The 22868-nt window shown below is 37.1% G+C and overlaps 1 protein-coding gene across 1 annotated transcript in view; it reads left to right on the forward strand.

Annotated features, from left to right (window-relative positions):
* The first annotated feature begins 587 nt into the window (after positions 1-587).
* Positions 588-22868, forward strand: part of SRPK2 (SRSF protein kinase 2) — a 49008-nt gene continuing 26727 nt past the window's right edge. Inside the window, exons 1-8 of the mRNA XM_010169502.1 lie at positions 588-601; positions 1397-1548; positions 6958-7066; positions 7608-7695; positions 7900-7987; positions 13850-13956; positions 19395-19560; positions 21604-21629. Of these exons, the coding sequence (XP_010167804.1) occupies positions 588-601; positions 1397-1548; positions 6958-7066; positions 7608-7695; positions 7900-7987; positions 13850-13956; positions 19395-19560; positions 21604-21629 (750 nt within the window). The remainder of the gene's footprint in view (positions 602-1396; positions 1549-6957; positions 7067-7607; positions 7696-7899; positions 7988-13849; positions 13957-19394; positions 19561-21603; positions 21630-22868) is intronic.

The raw sequence follows: 22868 nt of genomic DNA on the forward strand, positions 1-22868 counted from the left end.
CAGGCGGTGCGTGTTGCCAGTGGAATTTATTTTTGACCAACCGTGCACTCTTCGACTCCAAATGCGCTGTCTTGAGCAATTGCAGTGTGTAAAAAGAAAAAGTGGTGGGGGGAATTATAAGGAGGAGGACTGTAGGAGTGGGATAAACATAAATACAGTTTTTGCTTATGATCAAGGAAGTATTTGAATCTAAATTTTAGAAGCTGAAAAATTAGCAAATGACAGATTTCTATTTTTTTATTGTACGACAAAATACTTTTAATGTAGTGTTTTTCAGATGGCTTAGATTTGAAGTAGATATAAATGCAAATTATAGCAGCTTTTGATGACATAAATGCTTTAAGTTACTTTGCAAACGTATTTTGCAAGTATATTATTTGGCAAGTATATATTTTTTATTTGTATGAAGTATGACTACAAAAAATAACAATGTCAGCCTGTCTGGAGAAAGCTTTCAGTTATCTGACAAGCAGGTATGCTTCAACCCTGGATTTCATTTTTTATGTGTATTGAAAAATAATACCCAGAATTTCAAAATGTGAGTAATTTGTTGGTGTTTAGAAATACCAATTACAGCCTTTCTCGGAATGGGATATAAAAGGTATTTCATTTTTTTGGTGTGTAGTTTTCTTGTTCCCCCTTCCCCCCCCAAACTGGAGATGCAAGACAGTCAGAAAAACACGTCTTGGTTGGCGGTGGTGGGTTTTGGATTTCAGTGGTTTGGTTTTGTGATGGTGTGGTGTTTGGGTGGCTTTGTTTGTTTGCTTTGTCCCCCCCTCCAGTTAGTGCATATTACAGCATGCTGTGTGTGTTTCCTGGGAGTGCATCATGGGCTACCTGGGAAGATTATTTTTTTTCTCATACTTCCCAATAGCTGTTTCTAGTATTTTGTATACAGATGGAGCTTACCATAGTCTTGGCAGCAGCTACAGATGAGGACAAGTGCATTAAGTCATCTGGTTTGGGTCAGTGTCACTAGAAGATGGTTTCTTGCTGTGTATTGATGAGATCTTTCTTCCTTCAGCTGGAGGGAGGAGCTTTTAAATAACTTGATGTTCTCTAGACAATACTTCTTCTCAGTTGTGCTTGAGAAGATAGGTCCAACATCTCATTTTCTCATCAGGAATTTGACAAGCTTGTCCATATCTGATTATATACCTTTTACAAGCTGTTCCTGCAAGGAAGTCCAAATTCACTTGAGGCCTGTTTTGGTCTGGTCAGGTGCATCTCTGTCCATGCCTGCTTAGGGTCCCACAGGTGACATGAAAGCTGACAGTGAGAAAATAAGCAAGACGTGCTTCACTGGTATTTCCCAAGGCGTTTTTCCTCCCCTCTGAAGAGCTGGGTTACCCCTGTGCGGAAGCTCTTTACTAAGTGTACTCTCTTTTTCTTTCAGGCCAGAGCCTCAACAGAAAGCTCCCTCTGCACCTCCACCTCCACCCCCACCCCCGCCTCCACCCCTGCCAGAGCCCACGCCGCCAGAGCCCGAGGAGGAGATTTTAGGGTCTGACGATGAGGAGCAAGAGGATCCCGCAGATTACTGTAAAGGTGTGTGCCCTTCAGCAGTGCCGATCGGCGTAAACGTTGTCGTGCAAGTCTGAACTCTGGTTCTTGGGAGGTTTTCAAAGTGTGGGGAAGGAATAAGTTATTTGTCAAAGAATTCCAGGGATGGGTTTTAGATACATGACTTCCATTTTTTTTTGAGAGGTGTTTTGTTAGTTTGAATATGTTTTTCTCTTTTGGGTAACCTTATCTGTATTTACAGTGCGGAAGATAAATATTTGGAAATCATAATTTACTACTGGAGTGTCTCTTTTCTTCCGAATTTTATCTCCAAAATGGCAGTCTCCCAGGAATTTTGAGTAAAACTCAAAGCGTACTTCATCTGTTCTCAATCTCAATCTGAAATTTCATAGGAAGGCAATTTTGATGAGGGAGTATATAATTAATTTTTTTTAATGAATTCAACATTTTACCTGTTAACTGTACGTCCCATTGCCAGGGTATTTTTGTTACTAATTTCATTTTTATTTTTAAGGATATATTACTATGTGCTGGACTCATACCTTCGCGTCATTACATAGTGGTTAATAAATAGTCATAATAGTATTTTTAATCAAGAAATTGAATTAGTTTGAATTAACACCTGATGTGAAAGAGACAACTAACAGCCATCAGTGTAAAGCAGACTAACCTCTGTTCCCCAGGGGCTTCCTCCAGGGCCTGTTTTTATCTGTGAAATTACTTCTGTTGGTGTCACTGAATTTACATGAAATGCTTTTCATGTCTTTGTTTGTTTAAGGAATGGAAATATCAAAAGTCCAACTATGTGGTTTTTCAAGGCATACTTAGTGAAGCTAGTTTTTCTTCTTTTCTGAAAAGCCTTGAAACACTTGGAGATATTTTTTTCAAGAGCCTGTTGTGTCATGGATGTAATTGGAATTCTTTGCTTCTCTGATCATCTTCTTTGACCCCTGGAGATGTCTCCCATTCATCCAGTTCACAAAGGGAATAATTCCCTATACAAACATAGAACTAGCCAGCTACAATTACCAGTACATTCAGGAGACATTTAGGAATAATGATCTCATTTTCCTGACCCTCTTTCTTGAGTGCATGTAGCTAGCTAGCTAGCTGTGAGAGAGACTTTTTGTGTGTGTGTGTGCTGCTGTGAATAGCACAACAGGGTTTTTGTTACATTATCAGCAGTGCCACTTACACATTGTATATTTTCAAATACCAATATTGTTTTTCCAAAAGTACATCATTTTTCTCAACTCACTGATTTTGCATAGATGCTTTCTTGTTACTACTATTTAGAAATACTTTCTGTATCATGAAGAAAAATAATTACATTAATCACAGAATAACACCAGTTTTTAAAATGCATTTAACTAAACATGTTGTCACCTGGTTGTCCACAATCTGTAAATGAGTATGTTGCTGACATGAATAATTAAGGAGTAACGTGTACAGGAATGGTAATTGATTATTCCCAAAACTGCTCCTGTTGCGGCTTAGGACAGTAGAAATTACCATGTGAGGTTATATATACTCAGAGAACACGCTGCTGCTCTTGGTATCTGTAACGTACGCCAGTGTATTGCCATAATTAGTTACGACAGTGCTGTAGTGACCAAAATAACACGGTTTTTGCATATATACTATTGTTGTTCTTGCAATACATAGATTTTACTAAAATAACTTATCAACCCTCAGTTTATTCACTTGACTTTAGTGCTTTTGATTTCCTCTGAAGAGTGTTCTCTCTTCTGTCTGTGATGGGAAGAAACTGTGCCAAGGTTTTGATTATTTTTGACCCTTTGAAGCACAAGGATGCCAAAAGCTATCTGCAGAGAGGCAGACTTGTAAGGCACTTGTTTACCTAAACTATTCTTAGAAACATACGTTTACCTGTATTTAAATTCTTCATTGTTAAGTGTGATGCTGTTAACATGTCAAAAAAGTGAATGTTTTGTTTAGTGCAAAAAATTTACTCCTGAACATCATTTTAAATGCTTGAAGGCCCACGTACACCCTTCTGGCAGCGCAAAAAGCTGCATGAACGGTGTTTTCATATACATGTGAAGCCATATAACTGTTAAGGAATTATTTGATAGGACTAAGTATTTAGAAAAATTGTAAAATGTTCCAGAAGTTTTTGTATTGTTGAATTTTAAAATCTGTTTTTGCAAACCATTGAGAGGTGTTAAAATGAGATGTTAAATATTTTTTCAGTTTTTCTAATTTTATCTGTTTGCAAAAGGATTAATGATTATACAGAGAATAACATTCTGTACTTCTCACTGCGTTCATCAAATGATACATGCAGGACAAAACTCAAATCAGAAGGAATGATACTGTGATAGTGAATTATGTGGAAGTGTTTTACATAATTCACATCAGCAGACTTGATTCATTTCACAAATGCAGACTTTTTCAGCAATAGAAAGGTAGAATTGTTGTATGTTCTCTCAACCTTCCACTCACACCTACCACTTCATCATCCTAGATAGAGTTTTATGGAAAGAATTAACCAAAGAGTAATAATTTTATTTGTTTGTTTTAAACCAATCTGTATTTGTCTTAAAATATTATTGTATTTATTCAGATTTTTAAATATTTTCATCAGCTTTGACTGCAGGAATGGTTAAATAGACAATTAAATTAAAATTTTCTTTTGTATATAAAATTTCTATCAGTATGTATTTGTATATGTGAGTTTATTCAGCAAAATTTCTATAGTAACAAAACTGCAGTAGACTTGGGCTTCATATGTGACTGATGCTGTTTCTTTTTGCAAATGAGTGGACAGCATAACAGTCAAGTTGCTTTACTTTGAAGAGTAAAGAGTTCCCACTTGGCAATGTTGCACATTCTTACTGAGCTTGACACAATTCAGCAGCGGAAATGAAGGTGGCTTTTTAGGTTGCTAGGTGAGGTGTCCTGGCAGCTTTTCATGAGCATTTCCTTCCCTGGGATGGAGGGGAGGGCAGGTCTTCCCCCAAGGGCAAGTCCTTGGACTCAGTCTTGGGCTGGGTCCATATGTCTCAGTCCTCCTGTAGAGCCCTGGACTGCTCCTGAACTAGGGCCTTCTTTTCCCTTTGCTCTTCTCTAACTGAACGTGTTGGTGTCTGTATACCTAGTGATTTGTGAAATGAAACACTGTGTGTGATTGTAAGAACACACTTCTCACAAGTTAAAAGTTTAAAGGTGGTTCTCATATCTGGATCTTCATAGATTTGTGCAAGATTTTCATGGAAAAGATGAAAAATTCATCACCTTACTGCTGGGCTGGGTTACCTGTGCACATCAGACCCAGCGCTGTGCCTGGTGAGCACTGAGCCTCTGCAGCGGTGTGAACTGGGAGGCAGCTGGGCAGGGAGGTGTGTGAGGTTAGCACTCTACAGGGGAGACTCGTGCTGCCCATCCGAAATTATTTGTGGCTGTCACTTGGGTCAGACCGGCCTCTCCTGAGACGGGCACTTGTGGGTGCTGCTTCCCTGGTGGGAGCACTTGTGGGTGCTGCTTCCCTGGTGGGTGCACTTGTGGGTGCTGCTTCCCTGGTGTGAGCACTTGTGGGTGCTGCTTCCCTGGTGGGAACACTTGTGGGTGCTGCTTCCCTGGTGGGTGCACTTGTGGGTGCTGCTTCCCTGGTGGGGGCACTTGTGGGTGCTGCTTCCCTGGTGGGGGCACTTGTGGGTGCTGCTTCCCTGGTGGGGGCACTTGTGGGTGCTGCTTCCCTGGTGGGGGCACTTGTGGGTGCTGCTTCCCTGGTGGGGGCACTTGTGGGTGCTGCTTCCCTGGTGGGGACACTTGTGGGTGCTGCTTCCCTGGTGCAAGCACTTGTGGGTGCTGCTTCCCTGGTGCTCTCCCCTGAGCTGCGTGAGTCTCTGCCAGCGCTACGGCGTGCGGGAGCCCGGGCAGCTGCAGCCATGTTGGATGGGTCAGCTTTTGGTTGAGGCTGTGAGCAAACGAGCGAGCGTCTGCTGTCTGCTAAGCTTAAAGTTACACCTTAACATACAAATGTGGAAGCTGTGTGTGTTTCAGAATTTTAGTTTAGACATACCAGCATCTAAAGCAATACATTGTTTAAGTTTTACGGTTCTGTTGGATATGGAGTCTCTATAGATCTCTTGTACAATTGCATTAAATTTATTAATCTGCTGTGGAAGCATTTAAGAAAAATTTGTAAATAGACTCCTGAACTTCTGTTAAGGCAAAAGATGTTATTAGCAAGGAAAGGATATAAATATATCCAGATTTGATGCTGCTGTTCCACAGATAAAAAGGTGATAAGAGAGAAGTCCCTGTTTTAAATCCAAGGAATTAAGTGATAAATTCACATTGTTGTCTTAATTGGGTAGCAGTTCTAACAAGATTTTCAGGGGATTTTGAAACAAATTCAGCAACTTAGAGAAAGTAGTCTGAGGTTTTCCTAATTTTAAGTGGAATAATAACTGAGGAACCTTCCAAAGGACAGTTGGGTGTTCCATTGTGAAGGACCAGAAATTGCGGAAGAGGTGATTCTTTGACAGCTACTCTGAGTCTACTTCTGGTGATGTCCTGGAGGGTTGCACAGTGCAACTTTTATTATTTGTTTGCAATTTAGGCAAAATTGTGGATGTTGCTACTAGTGTGTTAAGGTCTGAATTATAATCTTGTGTAATCACTGTCTTCTCTGGTTTGACTGGGAGGAAGAATGCCTCTTAAAATACGAAGGAAATTAAAAGCTTCACTACACCTCCTCACACTGCCTAGAAACCTGAGCTCCAGCCTGCTCTGTCCTGTTGGTCTTTATGCCTAATAGGGCTTTTGAGGACCTGTGTAGCGGTTTAAGTTAGGACTGCAGGCTTTGGTAATTAAAAAGCAGTTCACACAAAGCCCGTAGCTGCCTGCTCTCTTTTCCCTCACTGTAAAAACCTCAGACATGAGAAAAATGCATTGCTGCTATGGATCAGGAGCCCAGCAGAAGAGCATCAGTAAAGTCTGCATTGTTCTTAACGTTTTCTCAGGAAGTATTTTATTGCTGCCTTTATTAATAGAAAGCAAATGGGAATTAGAACAATCTCTGTTGGGATTCTGCAGTCATCCAAAATATGTTGAGTGGAGAAGCTTTAAAAATGATGAAGAAATAATGTAGATCTTTCCTGTACTCTCTGTGAAGTGGAAGATGAGCTTGGGGAAATAGGGAACAGATGGTAATATTACCACAAAAAAAAAGCCATAAGAGAGAAGGATGAATAAACTCTACAGTAGTTACAGGACATGAATTTTTTCCCTCCAGGACAAGTAAGGCAGAATTTTTAACATGGCAGTAAAATTTTCTTTAGATTTCCTATTTATAGTACAGGATAATTTGAAGAGGAAAATTTATACTACAAGAATTACTTGAAAACCTGGGAATTATTGTTTGTTTTCTGAAAATTCTTTTTATGCTTGTTTTTTTCATGAAAGGAGGCTATCATCCAGTGAAAATTGGTGATCTTTTCAATGGCCGATACCATGTTATTAGAAAGTTAGGATGGGGACACTTCTCGACAGTCTGGCTATGCTGGGATATGCAGTAAGAAAACTATTTATTTCCATTCACTTTTTTCTTAATATGTTACTTTGTTTGCAGTAACTTTTATTTTACATAAATGTTAAAGTTTTGTAAATGTTTGCTGTCTTTTTATGCAGAAAGATGTCTGCAGTCTTATTTTGCTCTTGATTAAGGTTGCAGTTTATAAGAGCTCTCAGAAATAAGTGTAATTCTATTTTCATTGACTCAGTTTAGCTCTGCTTATTGAATTTACACGTTGTGTTGAACATGCAAGAGTAAGCTAATGTTATTTCTGTTGTATCTTTAATGAAAAATTATAATTATACCTTAACTGAATGATAAAATGTGTAACCAAATACCTCTTTTAAAGACATTAGCATCAAGGAGAAAAATTATTCAATAAATCAGAGTATTGGTAAAAGTTGTTTTTAAGTGTAACTCAGTGTTTTCTTTCAGAATACATTAGGTTATGAAATATTCTATTTAAAGTTTCCCTTTAAAGTATGTCTGTTTTCTATTTTAGCTCAGAGCACATGTTTAAAATATTTTTGTTCTTTTCAAGGGGGAAAAGGTTTGTTGCAATGAAAGTTGTAAAAAGTGCCCAGCATTATACAGAGACAGCCTTGGATGAAATAAAGTTGCTCAAGTGTGTAAGTATCACTCATGCAATTCAGTGCTCAATACCAATTTTTAATTTTTTTTTTACTCCCTCCCCCCCCAATAATTGGCTTATTATGTGTTACCATGATTTCTGAAGCTCCAAAATATTGTTTAAATTCATGTGGAAAGCTAACTAGTTAGTATTTTAAAGTGAGTTTTTTCCTAAAATATCATTGTTTACATTCTTGGTTTAGGTTCGTGAAAGTGACCCTAATGATCCCAACAAGGATATGGTTGTACAGCTAATTGATGACTTCAAAATTTCTGGAATGAATGGAATTCGTATCCTTTTGAAAACATGGCTTCTTCATTAAAAATGATGTACTGAGATAAGTAAGCATTTAGTTCCGGCATTTTCTGGTTAGTCATACTTTAAATTTGTAATGTAGAAACACCAAAACATACGTAGATGCAAAGAGTAGTCCAGTGTGCAGTGCACTTGCTGGAGTGAAAGTAACTTTAGCTTTTCTAAACACAACACAGAATAAAAAAAATTCCCATGAATCCTGTCCTGGTCTGCTAGAACTTGGCACTGCTGGGTTTATGGTTGGACTAGATGGTTATAGTGGTCTTTTCCAGCCAAACTATTCTGTGATTCTATGAACTAGAGATAGTTACTTTACTTAAAAACTGGAGTTTTACTGGAAAGATTTGTATTAACTGAGGCTTACAGGAAATATGTTTTGCTCTAGACTAGTAAAGAGAAAGTAAGTCAGTGTCATAAAGAAGCTGATTTCTGTTTTCTTGTAGGAAGTGTGAGGGCATGGAGAATCTTCTCTTGTTTATGTGATCCTCTTTTGGCCAGGTGTTAACCTCTTTTTTGGCAAAAGTGTTAAAACTTTATCTTCAAATGCTTCTTTTTTTTAAAAAAAAGGAAGGAAGGAGACAAAGTAAAATATAACTGAATATTGTTCTCAGAGAAAATTTTAGGTCTATGAATATATTTGATTTTAGAGTTGAGCTAAAGTGAATTATTGTTGCTAATTATATTAGAGATTTTAGCAGCTTATTATATTACTGTGCTTTCATTTACTGTTACAGCTGATATTTATGTGTATGCTTGTTGTGTCTCGGAGCCCTCATACCAGACCTCCTTGTCCATGGTGTCATACTGCCAGACAAAGAGATGATTCCTGCTTTAGAGAGCTTAACACTAAGTTGATTTTGGTGATATGCAGATAATCTTCGGCAGATCAGGTTAAGATGCTCTTTCACCAACTCTTATCCTCTAAGGAGAGGAGTCTAGGAGGTGACTGTCAGTAAGTCTGAATGCCCACTAGAAAGCAGCCTTTCAAGGAGAAGTGCGTAAGCAGTTTTTTTCCCCATCCGTCTGCGTCTTTGACATTAGTTATGAAGCCTTTGGGCTTGTAATAAGTGAGAAAGAGAGTGTGGGGACAAGTATTCTCAGTTACAGCATGGGGTCTTAACTGCTTTCCCATTGTCCCATTTTGGTTTGTTTTCTAGTTGCTTCAGTGGTCAGCTAGCATGGTAGAAAGCTGCTTAAATGTAAGTGAAGTTAGTATAGTCTGCTTTTTTCCCAGGTTTTATCATCAAATTAAAATGAATTAAAAGAAACTGTACACTTACCAGGAGTCATTTCAACCTGAATATAAATGGTTTGTGATCAAGGAAATTGCTTAACACGGGATGAGGCAAAGAACCCTGGTTAGAGTTTCTTGGTGCTGCTGTTGTGCTACAAAAAATAGGTTTTAATTTATGAGCCGAGATGCTTACTAAGAAGTATTTAATAAATATCTTTATTTTCTAACGATGTTCATAAAAAATGTGACCGAAGCATTTCAGATCTTTAGCTGACAACTGTGCAATTGAAGAATAAAGTTATTTTTAGAAATCAGAAATTTTGAATTACTGTTTCCCTAATGTGAAATAGGGAATAAGAAAAGGTGTTAATAAATATACATAGAAATAATTGTTATCTGCTTAACAGAGTGGTTTCCCAATAATGTTCTTGAATTATTGCGGATTCATGTGTGTGTATACTTCTGTAATAAAGGTGAGAGCTATTTCTAAATGTGAAGTGTAAATTTTGTTAGTGATAGTATTTTGAAAGCATATCCAAAATTTATCTTTTTGAAATATAGCACTTAAGTTGTCAAAGCCAAAAGAGACCATGTAAAAATAAGTGTTCAGTTAGCTTTTAGTTAGCATATTAAAACTGGACAGCTGATACAGATTTATTCTGTTTCAGTTTTACCTTCATGTTGAAAACTCTGGCAAAACAGAAGGGTTTTTTTATGTGAGGTGAATGTTCCTGCCTTCACAGAATCACAGAATGTCAGGGATTGGAAGGGACCTCAAAACATCATCTAGTCCACCCCCCCTGCTGGAGCAGGAACCTAAATGAGATCACACAGGAAGGTGTCCAGGCTGATTTTGAATGTCTCCAGAGAAGGAGACTCCACTCTTGAATGGAAGAAGGAGAGAAGGAAACTCCACTCTTGAATGTCTCTAGAGAAGGAGACTCTACTTCTGCCTTACTGAGAAGTATTGAGAAGTAAACAGGATGGGCTGGTGGACTCAAATTCAAGTTACAGCTGGAAGTCTCTGTCCAAGTCTAGCCACCAGTGAAAATATGACGACAAGTATCTTACACTTTGAGGTTCGTTGTGAACAGTTTGTGCATCCTGAGTTTACATTGCTTATTTGAGCACAGGTTGTTTTCATTGATTATTTGCTCAACTCCTTTTTTATCTTCTAGGAAAACAAAAATCTTTGTTTCAGGTTCTTTTGGGAGGGAGCAGATAACTTTTTTTAACGTTCTGCTACTGTTTGTTTTAAAAATGCCATATTAGTGTTCCATTAGTGTTACTGAGTTGAACAGGTTGAGAGCAATACAGTCATTTGAGAGTTTTTCCATGCTCTGCTGTTTCCAGCTTCCTTTGAGCAAGTCACTAGATATCTGTTCCTTGACTGTAAATTAAAACAACATATGCTTCATAGAGGCTTGATTATTGGTTATGGAATACATTTGAAAGTTAAAGCAAGACAGAAGAGAGGTGGGTGAATCCTTTGGGTGGCTAATATCACAAAATGTCATGGAGCTTCCAAACAGGGAAACTTGTCAAGAACCGTGTAACACAGAGCTGGGTATGTGCAGAGACATTGCCCTGCACTGTGTCTGAGAACAGTCATCTTTCTCCTAGGAGCTGTAATAAGTGTTTATATACAGAGAGATTTTAACAATGCCTGTTATCCTACACTAGCCAGATAATTTTTTACTTGTACATTTTTTAAAAGATTGCAATTATGATTTTTTCAGGAAGTAAGAGAATTCCCAAACTTGGGCACTTTGATGTTTTCAGTGGGTGTAGATTATTATATTTATCTGCACTGGATATTTATTCTGGGTATTTATTAGAGCTTTAATGAATGCTTATTTGAGTGTAGCATTTTTTTAATAAAAGATTCGGATAATCACATAATGAAACAAGTGTTTGGAGAGACAAGTAAAAAAATAAAGAGGGAAACATTCCCGACACAGTCAGACATTATAATAATTGTAATAAATTTATCTCCAAAGAATACACAGCATTAAGTAAATGTCACAGAGCCTAAATGCTACCAGTCCAGAAGCAACTGAGATCCAGATGTGCTCTGTGTTGGTACCAGAGCCTTATTTTGTTTAGCTTAACTAGTCTTTAGTCCTCATCAGATTTCTGTATGGTCCTGTAATGTGAGTTTGTAGATAAATAGTTACAGGTAGGATTTTAGTCAAGAAATATCAGATTTGAGTACTTAAGCCTGTCAGCTGATGAAAGTTATGTTTGCTCTCACTTCTGCTGCTCTGCTCAGCATCCCCCTTTCAGACATTCCCCAAACTGCTTCAAAGAGTGTTTCATAAGAGGCATGTCTGCTGGGTAGGCTTCAGGTTTATTTTTGACAGAGGACTTTTTGGGCATACTCATCTGTCAGGATGTTTGTGCTGTAGGAAGATCCTGGGGCTTGGAAGGCTGGTTTCCTAATAGTTAATGCATAGCTTTTCCCAAACTCTTTGTTGTGGGCAGTCTGGTTTACAGTTAACATTTTTCAGGTCAGGATGGTAAATCAGACAAGAGTCACATTTTTGCATACCTACTGCAAACACCGAGCCTCCTGTATATCTTCTCCCCATCCCAGTTGCCTCTCCAGTACTGAGCACACCTTGAGTTTGTCCAAGTCCTCCCAGCAAAATATTGCAGTCTTTTTTCAAGTACACATCACTTCTCTTTCTTGTGGCTCTCCCTCTCTTTGTCTGCCTCTGCCATTCCTCTTTGTCTCTTCCTTCTGGGTGCCCTCCCCTTTCTTTCCTCCTAGCTGTTCACTTCCCCTCACCCTTCTCTTCTGATTACTGGCAAGGTTTAGCACTTCAGTAAGTGCAAGGAATGGCAGGAATGTGCATTGGAGAGTCTGCAGCAGCAGTGGTCTGAAGGACTGTGGGCGGGTGTCCTAGATTTCATTTCTGAATGCTGCACTGTCTTGCCTTTCTGAAATCTGTGTTGCTGTAGCATTGCAATTTCACTGTGTGGGCTAAGTTAATAAGCCCTGCAGAGCTGATGTGCTCTGCTCATCTGTTTTGATGGCTGTGTGCTTTGCTAGTGACTTCTGTTCATTGGATGCTTGTGTGGTAAAGTAACCAAGACTCTTTCCTCTTCTGAATAGAACATTTTTTAGAATGTTCTGAGTAGACCTGATTGATATGATTGAGAAATGACTATTCACCGTCTCCTCTAGTACAGGAATGAGGTGAGATGAACAAGTAGCAGCAATCAAAATGTTACAGTTCTTCACAGTGTACTTTGACCAGTCTTGCGACCTTTTAAGTTTGAGAAGTCTTGGGAACTTTTAACTTTGGTCCAACTCCAGCATAAGGGATGTAGATTTTAAAACTTCAGTTAATTATGCATATAGGTGAGTACTTTACAAGAATGTAAACAGTAGACCCATAAACAAGGTAGGTCTCATTTTGACACAAGTTAAGACAGTGACTCCAAGATCATGGCCAAGACTCTAGTTAATAAATCTTAGAGAAGTTAGATACGATTTCTCTCTTAACAATGTAGTTCCCTATGAATGGTCTCTGAGATACAGATGGTATAATTTCCATCCATTGAGATTTTCCTGCAGTATCCATCAATTAATTCATTTCCTGTTCTTTGTATTACATTCTTTGCAAAGTTATAAAATCATGAGGTTAAGATTTTAACATTCTTTCTGATTTTCAGTGACATTAACTTAATTACCAGCTCATGTCTGAGGATTACCTCAGTATAGTTAGTTTGCCTATTTTCTTGCTGTTACGTTGTGGATGAGAAAACTTAGAATTAGTTGGAATAGCTGAATATTTTCTCAATAGAAAGATAACCTGCCAAGGTGTATTAAGTGTAGAACCTCTAACTTGGGAAGCCCCTGAACCAGTAATCACTGGAAGTTACAACATCTTGTTTTTTCCTAATGCTCTTCCCTAATCATCTACTATTGGTCTCTGTTGGTGGCCAATGGTAGATGCTGGGTCAACTTAAACTTTTTGGCATTGTGTTTTTTGCATGTTGCTTCTTGAGTTCTGCATTTTCTTTGTTCCTGACTTCTTTGGTGATTGCCATTATTCTCTGCAGTTAAAATTGTAGGTGGTAAGAGATCCATTCTATTACTACTTTAATCTTTGTTGTCAAGTGATTCTTAATTGAGCCTAAGCAAAAAGATCTTTAGTATGATTCCTTTTCTAAAACACTGTTGCTTCAGTCTGTTGTTAAAACCTTCTGTTCATATAATTTAATATTTATTAGAAACTAGAGATAATAGGCCAAATCAGTACTTTTTAACTGTTTCAAATAAAACAAAAATGAATTAGTTATTTTTTTACAGTTAATCTATTTCTTTGTTCACCCTAATGCTATTGTTAACATGTTTAACAAGATTTGCATAATTAAGATGTTTTATTTTAATTTGTTCTCCATTAGGGCACTGTTCTTCTGTGTGTGTACATATAGTTGAAATGTATCAAAGCATATACCATGTTCTGCCCATTTTAGGGGGAACTGTTTTCCCCCTAAACAGGGTGATACTGCTGTAGCCAGTATGCAAACAAACATTTATGTTGATGTCATCAACAAGTTTATTTGGAAATTATCCTTAATTAAATCCCAGATGTCTGTATGGTCTTCGAAGTACTTGGACATCATCTCCTAAAATGGATAATCAAGTCCAATTATCAAGGCCTTCCCATCCGTTGTGTAAAAAGTATAATTCGACAGGTAAGATGTGTTAATGTTTTAATTAGGTTTTTCCACCATTGTTAAGAGGTTGAAGGTTAGAACGATGATATTTCGACTGAACTCTTACTAATTAATATCTGAGATAAGGCAATTATACTGGTAGTCTCAGGAGAGTTGCAAGAGCATCTTGCTGGATAGCCTACATTTCTGCATGCTGGGGTTTGTTTTGTTTTAGGTTTGTTTTGGTTTTTTTTTTTCTCTTTTAATCAAGATTTCCCACTGATAAGGGAGTTTCCTGAGCTGCTTTAGAAAATAAGAAGTTGAAGCAAGTGAGTCTCTTTCACATATGTAAAGATATTTGTACTCAGTTGTTGTTTTGGTTGACATGTCATGCTTCTTAATAAGAACTTCTGGAAAATTAAGCATCAGAACAGTGGGAAATATTATTATGATGAAACTGAACAGAAATTATATATCTTCCTGAAAAATAGGTTTTAAAGGGAAAAAAAAGTTCTTTGAAAATTGTTGTCTATCTGTATTTAAGTTCTTGAACAGTCAGAGGGCTAACAAGATGAAACAGTTCAGAACATTTCACTTAAACATTATTTCAGAATATGTTCTTTTGCTGTAATATGAAAATCAAATGCTGAGGTGATCTTAAGAAGAAATAGTCTCTCAGTAAGGGAAAATCCTTAGATATCGCTGATTTTATACATACTTTTAATCTATATGCAGATAATACCTACAAATGATGAACAAAATACTTTGGCATTTAGGTAACTTATATTGCCTTAATCAACATTACCTCCATTTTATTAATAAGTGATCTGTTAAAGTAGTTACTTTCTTTGTAGTTATTATTATATGTAAGCTGGTGAATCTCAACTTACCAGCTTTTTAATCAGAATTAGTTAAATAACTGATTGATGCATTTGGTAGTATACAGTTGATATTTTTGATCCATTAATTTCTATACAACTAGGTGGCTCAGATGCTGGATACAAGGAGCTGTAGTATTGCAGTGCTCTAGCCAAACTGAGCTGCCTGCTAAAAAATGGGAATGTGTGTATTTGTATTATATGTGCATATAAATAGCCACTGTTTTCAGTAAATGTTGTAATTTTTTTGTTTGGAATGTTTTGGCTTTGGTTGCACCTTTGTCCTGGAATTTGGCCAAAACCTGAGAAATTACGATGTGATTTCTTGATATACCAGGCTTAGTAGCAAAGCCAGGTGTAGGAGCTCCCTGCTGCAGTTTACTCTTACCTCAGTTACGTTGCCTGTTTGCAGAAACAGGCTGTAAGCCAGACCACTGAGGGCATCCAAACTGAAAACAACCCCTTTTCAGGATAAAGGTGAGAACTTCTGAAACCAGCTTCACAACCTCTTTGCCAACAGGCTCCTGTAACCTAGAAGAAGAGGACTTTCAGGTGGGATCTTCAGGGATGGTGACCACAACCCAGTGAGAAATGGGGTCAGCAAGGCCAGAGGCCTGGAGGACAGAATTGCAGGGAAGGCTCTCAGTGCTTTTTCTGGTCATCATGACTAGGGAAACTGACTCAAGTGGCATGTACAAATGCATACAGCATGGGGAACAGAGGACAGAAATTAGAAATCCGTATGTGGTTGCAGACCTGTGACCTCATTGGAAGCGCAAAGCTGTGGTGGAATAGCTCAGATGGCTGGAGGGCAGAAGTAGCCTGATAAAGACACTTTAGAAAAGATGGCCAGGGAAGAGGAGTTGAGCTTAAATGTTTGAATCTTTGCTGTAGAATGGGTCAGAATCAGAGGGGGAGACCAACAAGGACAACATAATGTTATGTATCTGCTACAGGCTACCAGTGTCAGAAGTAGATAAGAAGGTTCTTATGGGGGACTTTTAACTACCTTGATATCTGCTCTGGTGGGGTACATGCAATCAAGGAGATTTCTGGAGTGTGTTGAGGACAGTTTCTCACCATGGGGTGGGCTGTGTCTCAGCAAGGAGACAGGTTGGACATGCACCTTGCTGGACTGGTTATGAATAAGGAAGAACTATCTGAATGTGAAGATTGATGGCAGCCCTGGTATGAGAGGTCCTGGTAGACAAGCTGAGTCCAGTGGAAGGCCACCAAGAGGATGAGGGAGCTGCAGCATATGTTGGTCTTGGGAGAACTGATATGTTCCATTATAAGAAGAAAAGGCTAATAAAGGGGAAAACTTTTGATGTCTTCAGCATAGATAGAGAAGATGGAGCCAGACTTCTCTTGTCAATACACAGAGAGAGGACAAGAAGCAACGTTACAAAAAGAGAGATTCTGGTAGTGAGGGTGGTCAGGCACTGGAACAAGTTGTCTGCAGTGTTACGCAGTTTGCATCTTAGGAGACAGTCAGAAATGAACTGGATGAAGGCTCTGAGCAGGCTGGTCTGATTTTGAGGTTAGATACAACTTTGAAGCTGGTATGACTTAGGGAGAGGTTGAATCACACAATCTTCCAACCTAAGCAAAGGTTAAATTTCAAAGTAATTCAAACACTTGACACCTGAAAAAAAGAGGAACGAGTTAGTCCTGAAAGATTAAAAAAGGTTTGATTTTTGTGAGGTTGGAATGAACTGTTTGGACTAGTGAGATCAGCGTTGACTGGTAAGGCTTCCAGGTTGTTCATCTCATTAAAGATAATACTGATCCTTATTCTTTCTTCTACTTAGACAAAACTTGTGCTACATATGTTCTAAAAACTGATTTATGAAACAATTCAATTATTGCTGTAGTGTTGCTGTACAGCAAACCATTTTGTTGCAGAAAGTACTATAATTCCATGCTACAGTTGAAAATGAATTTTTTATGCTAAGATTTGGAAAAATTTTTAAACTTATTTTTAAGTAGTTTGGAGCATTGGGACAAAATTATGTTTATTTTAAAATGCAGCCGAGAGTTGAATTTCTTAGTAAGAAATTTATTTTGATTTTAAGCAGGTTTTTTTTTCCCCCCCGGGTGGAGTTACATGGACTGTCGTGCAAGAGAAGACCTTGCAGAATTGAAAAAAGGATTAGTTGCTGCAGTTCTTTTTTTGCAGTGGAGATGATTGGAAGTGTCCATTTATTTAATTCTGGATTCCTTACTTTGGGTTGTAAAATGTATAGCATCAGTCTCTTGAGAGGATCATATTCTGAAACTGATGCTGAAATATGAACATTGTGTATTTGATCAGTGAAATTTTTCACTTTTGCTTTGATCTACAATATAGTAAGTAATCTGTTTGATGGGTCACTATGATTTGGCTCCTTGAATAAAAAAGAAAGAAAAATAATTGAATATTAATTTTAGAAACTGCAAATAATGAGTTTCTTGATGTGAAACTAACCATGTGACCTTTACAAGGGAAAAAAATACAGCCTTCTAATTTACATTTTTGATTGTAGAAACAGGATCTGTCCTAATTTTTCAGAGTCATTATACATTACCCTTTTTGTTTTGTTTTGTTTTGTTTTTCAGTGGACAAAGAAATAAAAACTAGGAGTGTTTTCCCTGTTCTCAGTCATTTCAAAGCGTGGTGCAAGTCATATCCATGTTTATACGTTTCCTTAATGGAGTAGTGGTATAATGTACTTCCAGTTTTTAGGATGAAGCAATCAGCAGTCTGACTGTCATTTTAAGACAGCTAAGAACATTCTTTCTAATTACAAAATTCCCGCAGAGTGTTCCTTATGGTAACTCATGGAACTGATTTGGTTTCTAAAAATATAATTTCTTTTTCCCCTCCAAAAAGATTCTTCGCCTAAATTAAAGACAAAGCTGTCACCCTAACACTGTTGCTTAAAAGACCCTCAGTGGTGATTTGTAAGACGGTCTGTAGTGTAGTCGGGGAGGAAAGAGACTGTTATAGTCTGTTTTTATGTTGCTATTGCTGTTAATGCCTCTTCTAAAATTTGAAGTCACTTAACCACTAACTACCTTTGCAGTATAAACTAATCTTTCTTTTAGCAGTTCTTTGAGACATACTGTATATTCTTTCAGTTGCTTTGGCAATTAGTCAAGCATGTTTTGGATATGCAGGAAAAAAATCCAGTTTATCAGGAATGCAACAGTTTTTAGGTTCACCATTGGCACTGATGCCAAGTCCTGCTCAAGTGAACATGCATTTTTTATGTAGACATATAAAGAAAGCTTTTCAGAAAGGTTGCTGATCCAGTCTAGCTCCAGAATTGGAGAAAGCAGAGCAGTGCACTTGAGGTGTGGTTAGGATGCATTAGCCTGAGTGTAAATATCATATGCATGCTATTGCTTTTCTTCTCTTACCTGAGCTAACTTGTGTGCTGGATGGATGTACTGGTTCTGGTACTAGCTCGGGACTGGGTGGTAGACTGATGTCTCTGTAGTCTCTTACTGGTATTTTGAACCAACGTGTTTTGCTTTTAAAGTTCACCTTAGCCAGTTATGTCTTAAAGAATCCTGAGAGCAAGGAGCTTGCTAATTTATTTATAAAATACCTAGAATGGCTGGAGCTGATGAGTCTTGGAGGTCTGTTTCCTGTTGTAGAACGTTCACTGAAAATCAAAATAAGTCTTTTAAATGGAGTCAGCTAGCTTTCTGCTTTTTTTTCTTTCTTGCTGATATTTTTCTACAGTCTTTATGTAGGTTAACATAGCAATAGCTTGGTTTATGCTGTTACGTTATTCTGTACTGAATAATTGTAATAATTGACTTCCACAGTTTATGATACCTAGGTCTTACCTAAAATACTCGTAAAATCATATGAACTATTGTATTCCTGTTCCAGGCAGAATTTGAGACATTTTTTCATTATGTAAAAATCATGTTTTAATTTTCATCTCAGAATGCCTTTTTAAGATTTTGGATATGCAGGTTTGATATGAGCTAGCAGATTTTGTCCTGTAGAGAGTATGAAAGACTGGTGGAAAAATACATGTGACAAATACAGGTAGACAAATCCTTATGTCATGTTTTGGTTACATTAAAAGCTGAATTACTGTTGGAATTCTAAGGAAAACTATAGCTAGCATTTCATCTCAACAACACGTTTCCCTTTTTGCTTTTTATTATAATAAACTGTAAGATGGTTATTCACAAACCAGACTTCAGTTATGGTATGTAGTACTTGCAGTGGGGTTTTTTTTTTTTAAATAACTACCTTTTAAACAGTGAACTAGTGAGGATCAGCCTTTCTGACTGAGCAGCCAAATTCATTTTTCAAAGGAAGATGTATGAAGTTTTTTTGCACATGTGTGGATCAACTAAAGAGCACTTGGGAAATGGAAATCTGAGAGCAGGTTGCTGTCATCAGGACAATTCATCCAGCCAGCATCTTACTCATGAAAGTCTCAGTAACTGGGTTTATGAGCTAAATAAATTATCCTGCCAGGCCACATATGGACTGCAGGCAATCGGTTGAACATCTCTGTACTAATAATAAATATGTTTAGCTTGGTGTGGGTAATTAAAATATTTTTTTTAAAAAAATCCTTTTGTAATTAGGTACTTCAAGGTCTAGATTATCTACACAGCAAGTGCAAGATCATTCATACGGATATAAAGCCAGAAAACATTTTGATGTGTGTGGATGATGCCTATGTTCGTAGAATGGCTGCTGAAGCTACCGAGTGGCAGAAAGCTGGTGCTCCTCCTCCCTCTGGCTCAGCAGGTATGATAGTATATTTAAATGATATGTAGTAAAGTTCCATCAGTATATGATTGCTAACAGTATTTTATGTGATGAAAATTTACATTTTAAATAATTGTATGTGAAAAATGCATGTCTAGTTAATTCTTATTAATGCTCTGAAAACTGTCAGGGAAATGCTTTCTTCTCATTTTTGCACGTTCCAAGTTTTTGGGGTCCCCAGATATAGAAAAAGATTTATTGGTATAAACTCACTCTCCTCCCACCCCACAAGCTTTACTGGCTGGGTTTCAGCCACACTGGAGCCTTGCATCTCTAATATTGACAATAATTAATACTCTTACCTAAATTACATGTCTAGTTCCATTTCAAGTTCATCAGCATCCTTATGAAATTGTCTGCCTTCTCATCCATTATAACTTATTCTCAGAATGCAGTGAAAAGTCTTAAGAGTATGTAGTTTTTCACCCTTGAAAATTGAATTTATTGTACCTAACTGAATTTGTGATGAGTCCTTCTCTCCAGCAATGTATGTGAAATGTTTTATGTTAAACTTACCAAGAGTTTAGATAGGAACTGTACATTATGTTTAACTAGGTGAAACCAAGGTAAAGAAGTTCACAGCAATCAGTAAAGACAAACAAGGAGGAAGTGTTACTTTTCTAGTGATCTTTAGTACTATGGTTGCTATTTGTTTGTGAATCCAGCACATCATCTACAGGCAGTGGAGAAATAATAACATTTAAATAGCTGTGTCATATTGTCAGAAAATATATTAACAGATTGAAATTTCTGAGTTATAATAAAATACCTGCTATATCAGGAACAAGTACTGTGGTCAAAATCCATAAATATTTCACAATATTTTATATGTTAAGATGCGAAATCTTATAAATCATGAATATATTGTGTTGTATTTTACATAATGCATAATCACATAGCTAAAGGCTGTATGTTATTTGTGTGGGAAGTAACTTTGTTTTGTTCTTGCAGCCTTTATATTGCTTCCTGACATTAAAATAAATATTATGTTAAGGAATATGTTGGTAGAGTTTTTATCACACTTTGTTCTTAGCAAATTGTGATTAAATCTATGGCTTTCCACACCAGAGCTGAAGATGTGTTTTCTTTGCAGCATTTCAAGAATAGGTTCCACATACTTTCTCTTTTTAGAGCAGTGATGGTACTCAAGTTTAAGAAGCTTAAGTCAACCTTTTTGAAAACCTTGTTCTCAGGAGCATGCGACCAGTTTTTTCCCTGAATTTAGCAGCAGGAGCTGAATCTATAAAAGAACTCTGAACTCAAACAGTCTCAACTGCCTCAGTTTTTATTTTGCATTTGTTAATTGCCACATGCCTGTGTGTCTGAAGGAATTTGTGAGAGGTTATCCTTGCCTGTTCAGTTCCTCTTCCTTGCTTCCACTTTGTCTCTGTCGGCCATATTTGGTTATTTTTATTGATTTTGATTGTTTGAAGGGGGGGCATTGTCTGACTTGTGTTGCTGTTCTGTGCCATTTCCACAGTTAGTGTTGTAATCTCATCAGACCGAGTCATTGATGGTATCCTGAGAGAGATGCTTAGGAAGAGGCCCATGCTGGAGATGCCTTTTCTGCAGTGGTGTGCATTTTGAATATTTGACTTTTCTGTTGAGTGCAACACTGTAGTTGTCTTCGTTGATATTCCCTGAACTATTTGAAATCTATCTATACCTGCTCAGTCAGCTGACTACATAGATTTAATCTGTGACAGCTCTGCAGTCATTTAATGTTTTCTGTCCACTCTTTACTGATTCAGACTTTCCTTTTTGACTTTGATTAACTCTCCACCAACCACAACAGAGTGAACAGAAATTGATGCTAGCTGCTTCCAATTGCAGATGCTCTAATGGAGACATCAAATGATTTCAGGCTGCAGGTACTTGCAGAGAGTAAAAAATCTGACTTTAAAAAAAAAAAAATCACTGCTTATATTTAGTTAAGAATATTTTTACATAATTTCTACCACTTTATGCTTTTATAAAGTTATTTTTGTAAAAATACACCTGTAATTTTTTTTTTCTTTTTAGTGAGTACAGCTCCACAACAAAAGCCTGTAAGTATTATTATATAATTCAAATTAACTATCTTATTTTCTGTGACTGTAGATATTAATAGCTGTTAGACTGTTGGTAGTCTTTACCCTTTTTAAAAGCTTCCTTTGAATAACCCTTTTATCTTTCAAAGAATGCTTTTTTTTAATGTCTTTGACCTTACCAGTTTTAAGCACAGTATTTCTCTGATGGGAACTCTTCCAGACTTAGAATTCTATAGCTATGTCAAAGAAAATTAAGCAATGCTATTTTCATCTCTCGAGGAATAATCCATTCCGTTCAAATCCTGACAGAAATGGGTATGTGCACTAAATACCACGCATTGCAGATAGCTTAAGGACTTCAAGACCTTAATCGCCAGGGCCTTAAAGGAGAGGTTTTTTAAGAGGTTTGAAAGATCTTTTTACCATCTACCTATAGCATATAACCACCGATAATACAGCTCTTTAGAAATCTCTAAGGTCAAACCTACTTTCTACGTCCATGTAGAATTATATAGTTTCACTGAGCTTTATGACATGGATGGAAATTAGTAGGATTGCCAAATTAACTGGCTGGTTTTGACTGTCTCATGGCTTCTTTTGAAGATGACAGGATTTACAGATAAACCTTTGAGAAAATAATATTTCCTTTTGTTCCTTTTACTTTATTTTTTAATTATATGAGGATTTCTTACTGTGATACCTAAACAGTGAATGAAAACTGGATAGATCTAATTTATCAAATAGTAAAAATAGAAGTCAAAATTCAGTTAAAATATAAGAAACTGTTTAAATGCTAGCTTAGATGTGTTAATTTTTCTTTTCCTTGATACTGTACCTGAATTTTTCAATCCTTATGTTATATAAAATGTGAAACTTTTTGTGATAGCCATCTGTTGTTTGTGATTCATATGTTTTGAGCCAGAAGTGAATAATAAAAATGCTTTCCTTTCACAGGGAAGTAGCTGAACAACACAGGATTTATTTAAAATTCTTAACCATTTTCAGTCTCTGGCTTTCTCATATTATTTTTCTCTGCATGCTTTTGCTAGTCATTACCTGCATTGTACACAGAGAGAAATAATGTATAAAATTTGTATGTCAGTAACTAGATATGATAGCAGAGTATCTTCCATATGCAATATCTTTTGTTGTTCTAGATTGAAGTTGAGCTAGTTGAGATTATAGGATCATAGGAATTTTACTGTGGCATCTTAGATGTATTTTGCTCTTGTACGTAATAAACAACGTTAAAAAATG

This window comes from Antrostomus carolinensis, unplaced genomic scaffold (genome assembly GCF_000700745.2).
Source record: "Antrostomus carolinensis isolate BGI_N321 unplaced genomic scaffold, ASM70074v2 scaffold21706, whole genome shotgun sequence".
NCBI lineage: Eukaryota > Metazoa > Chordata > Aves > Caprimulgiformes > Caprimulgidae > Antrostomus > Antrostomus carolinensis.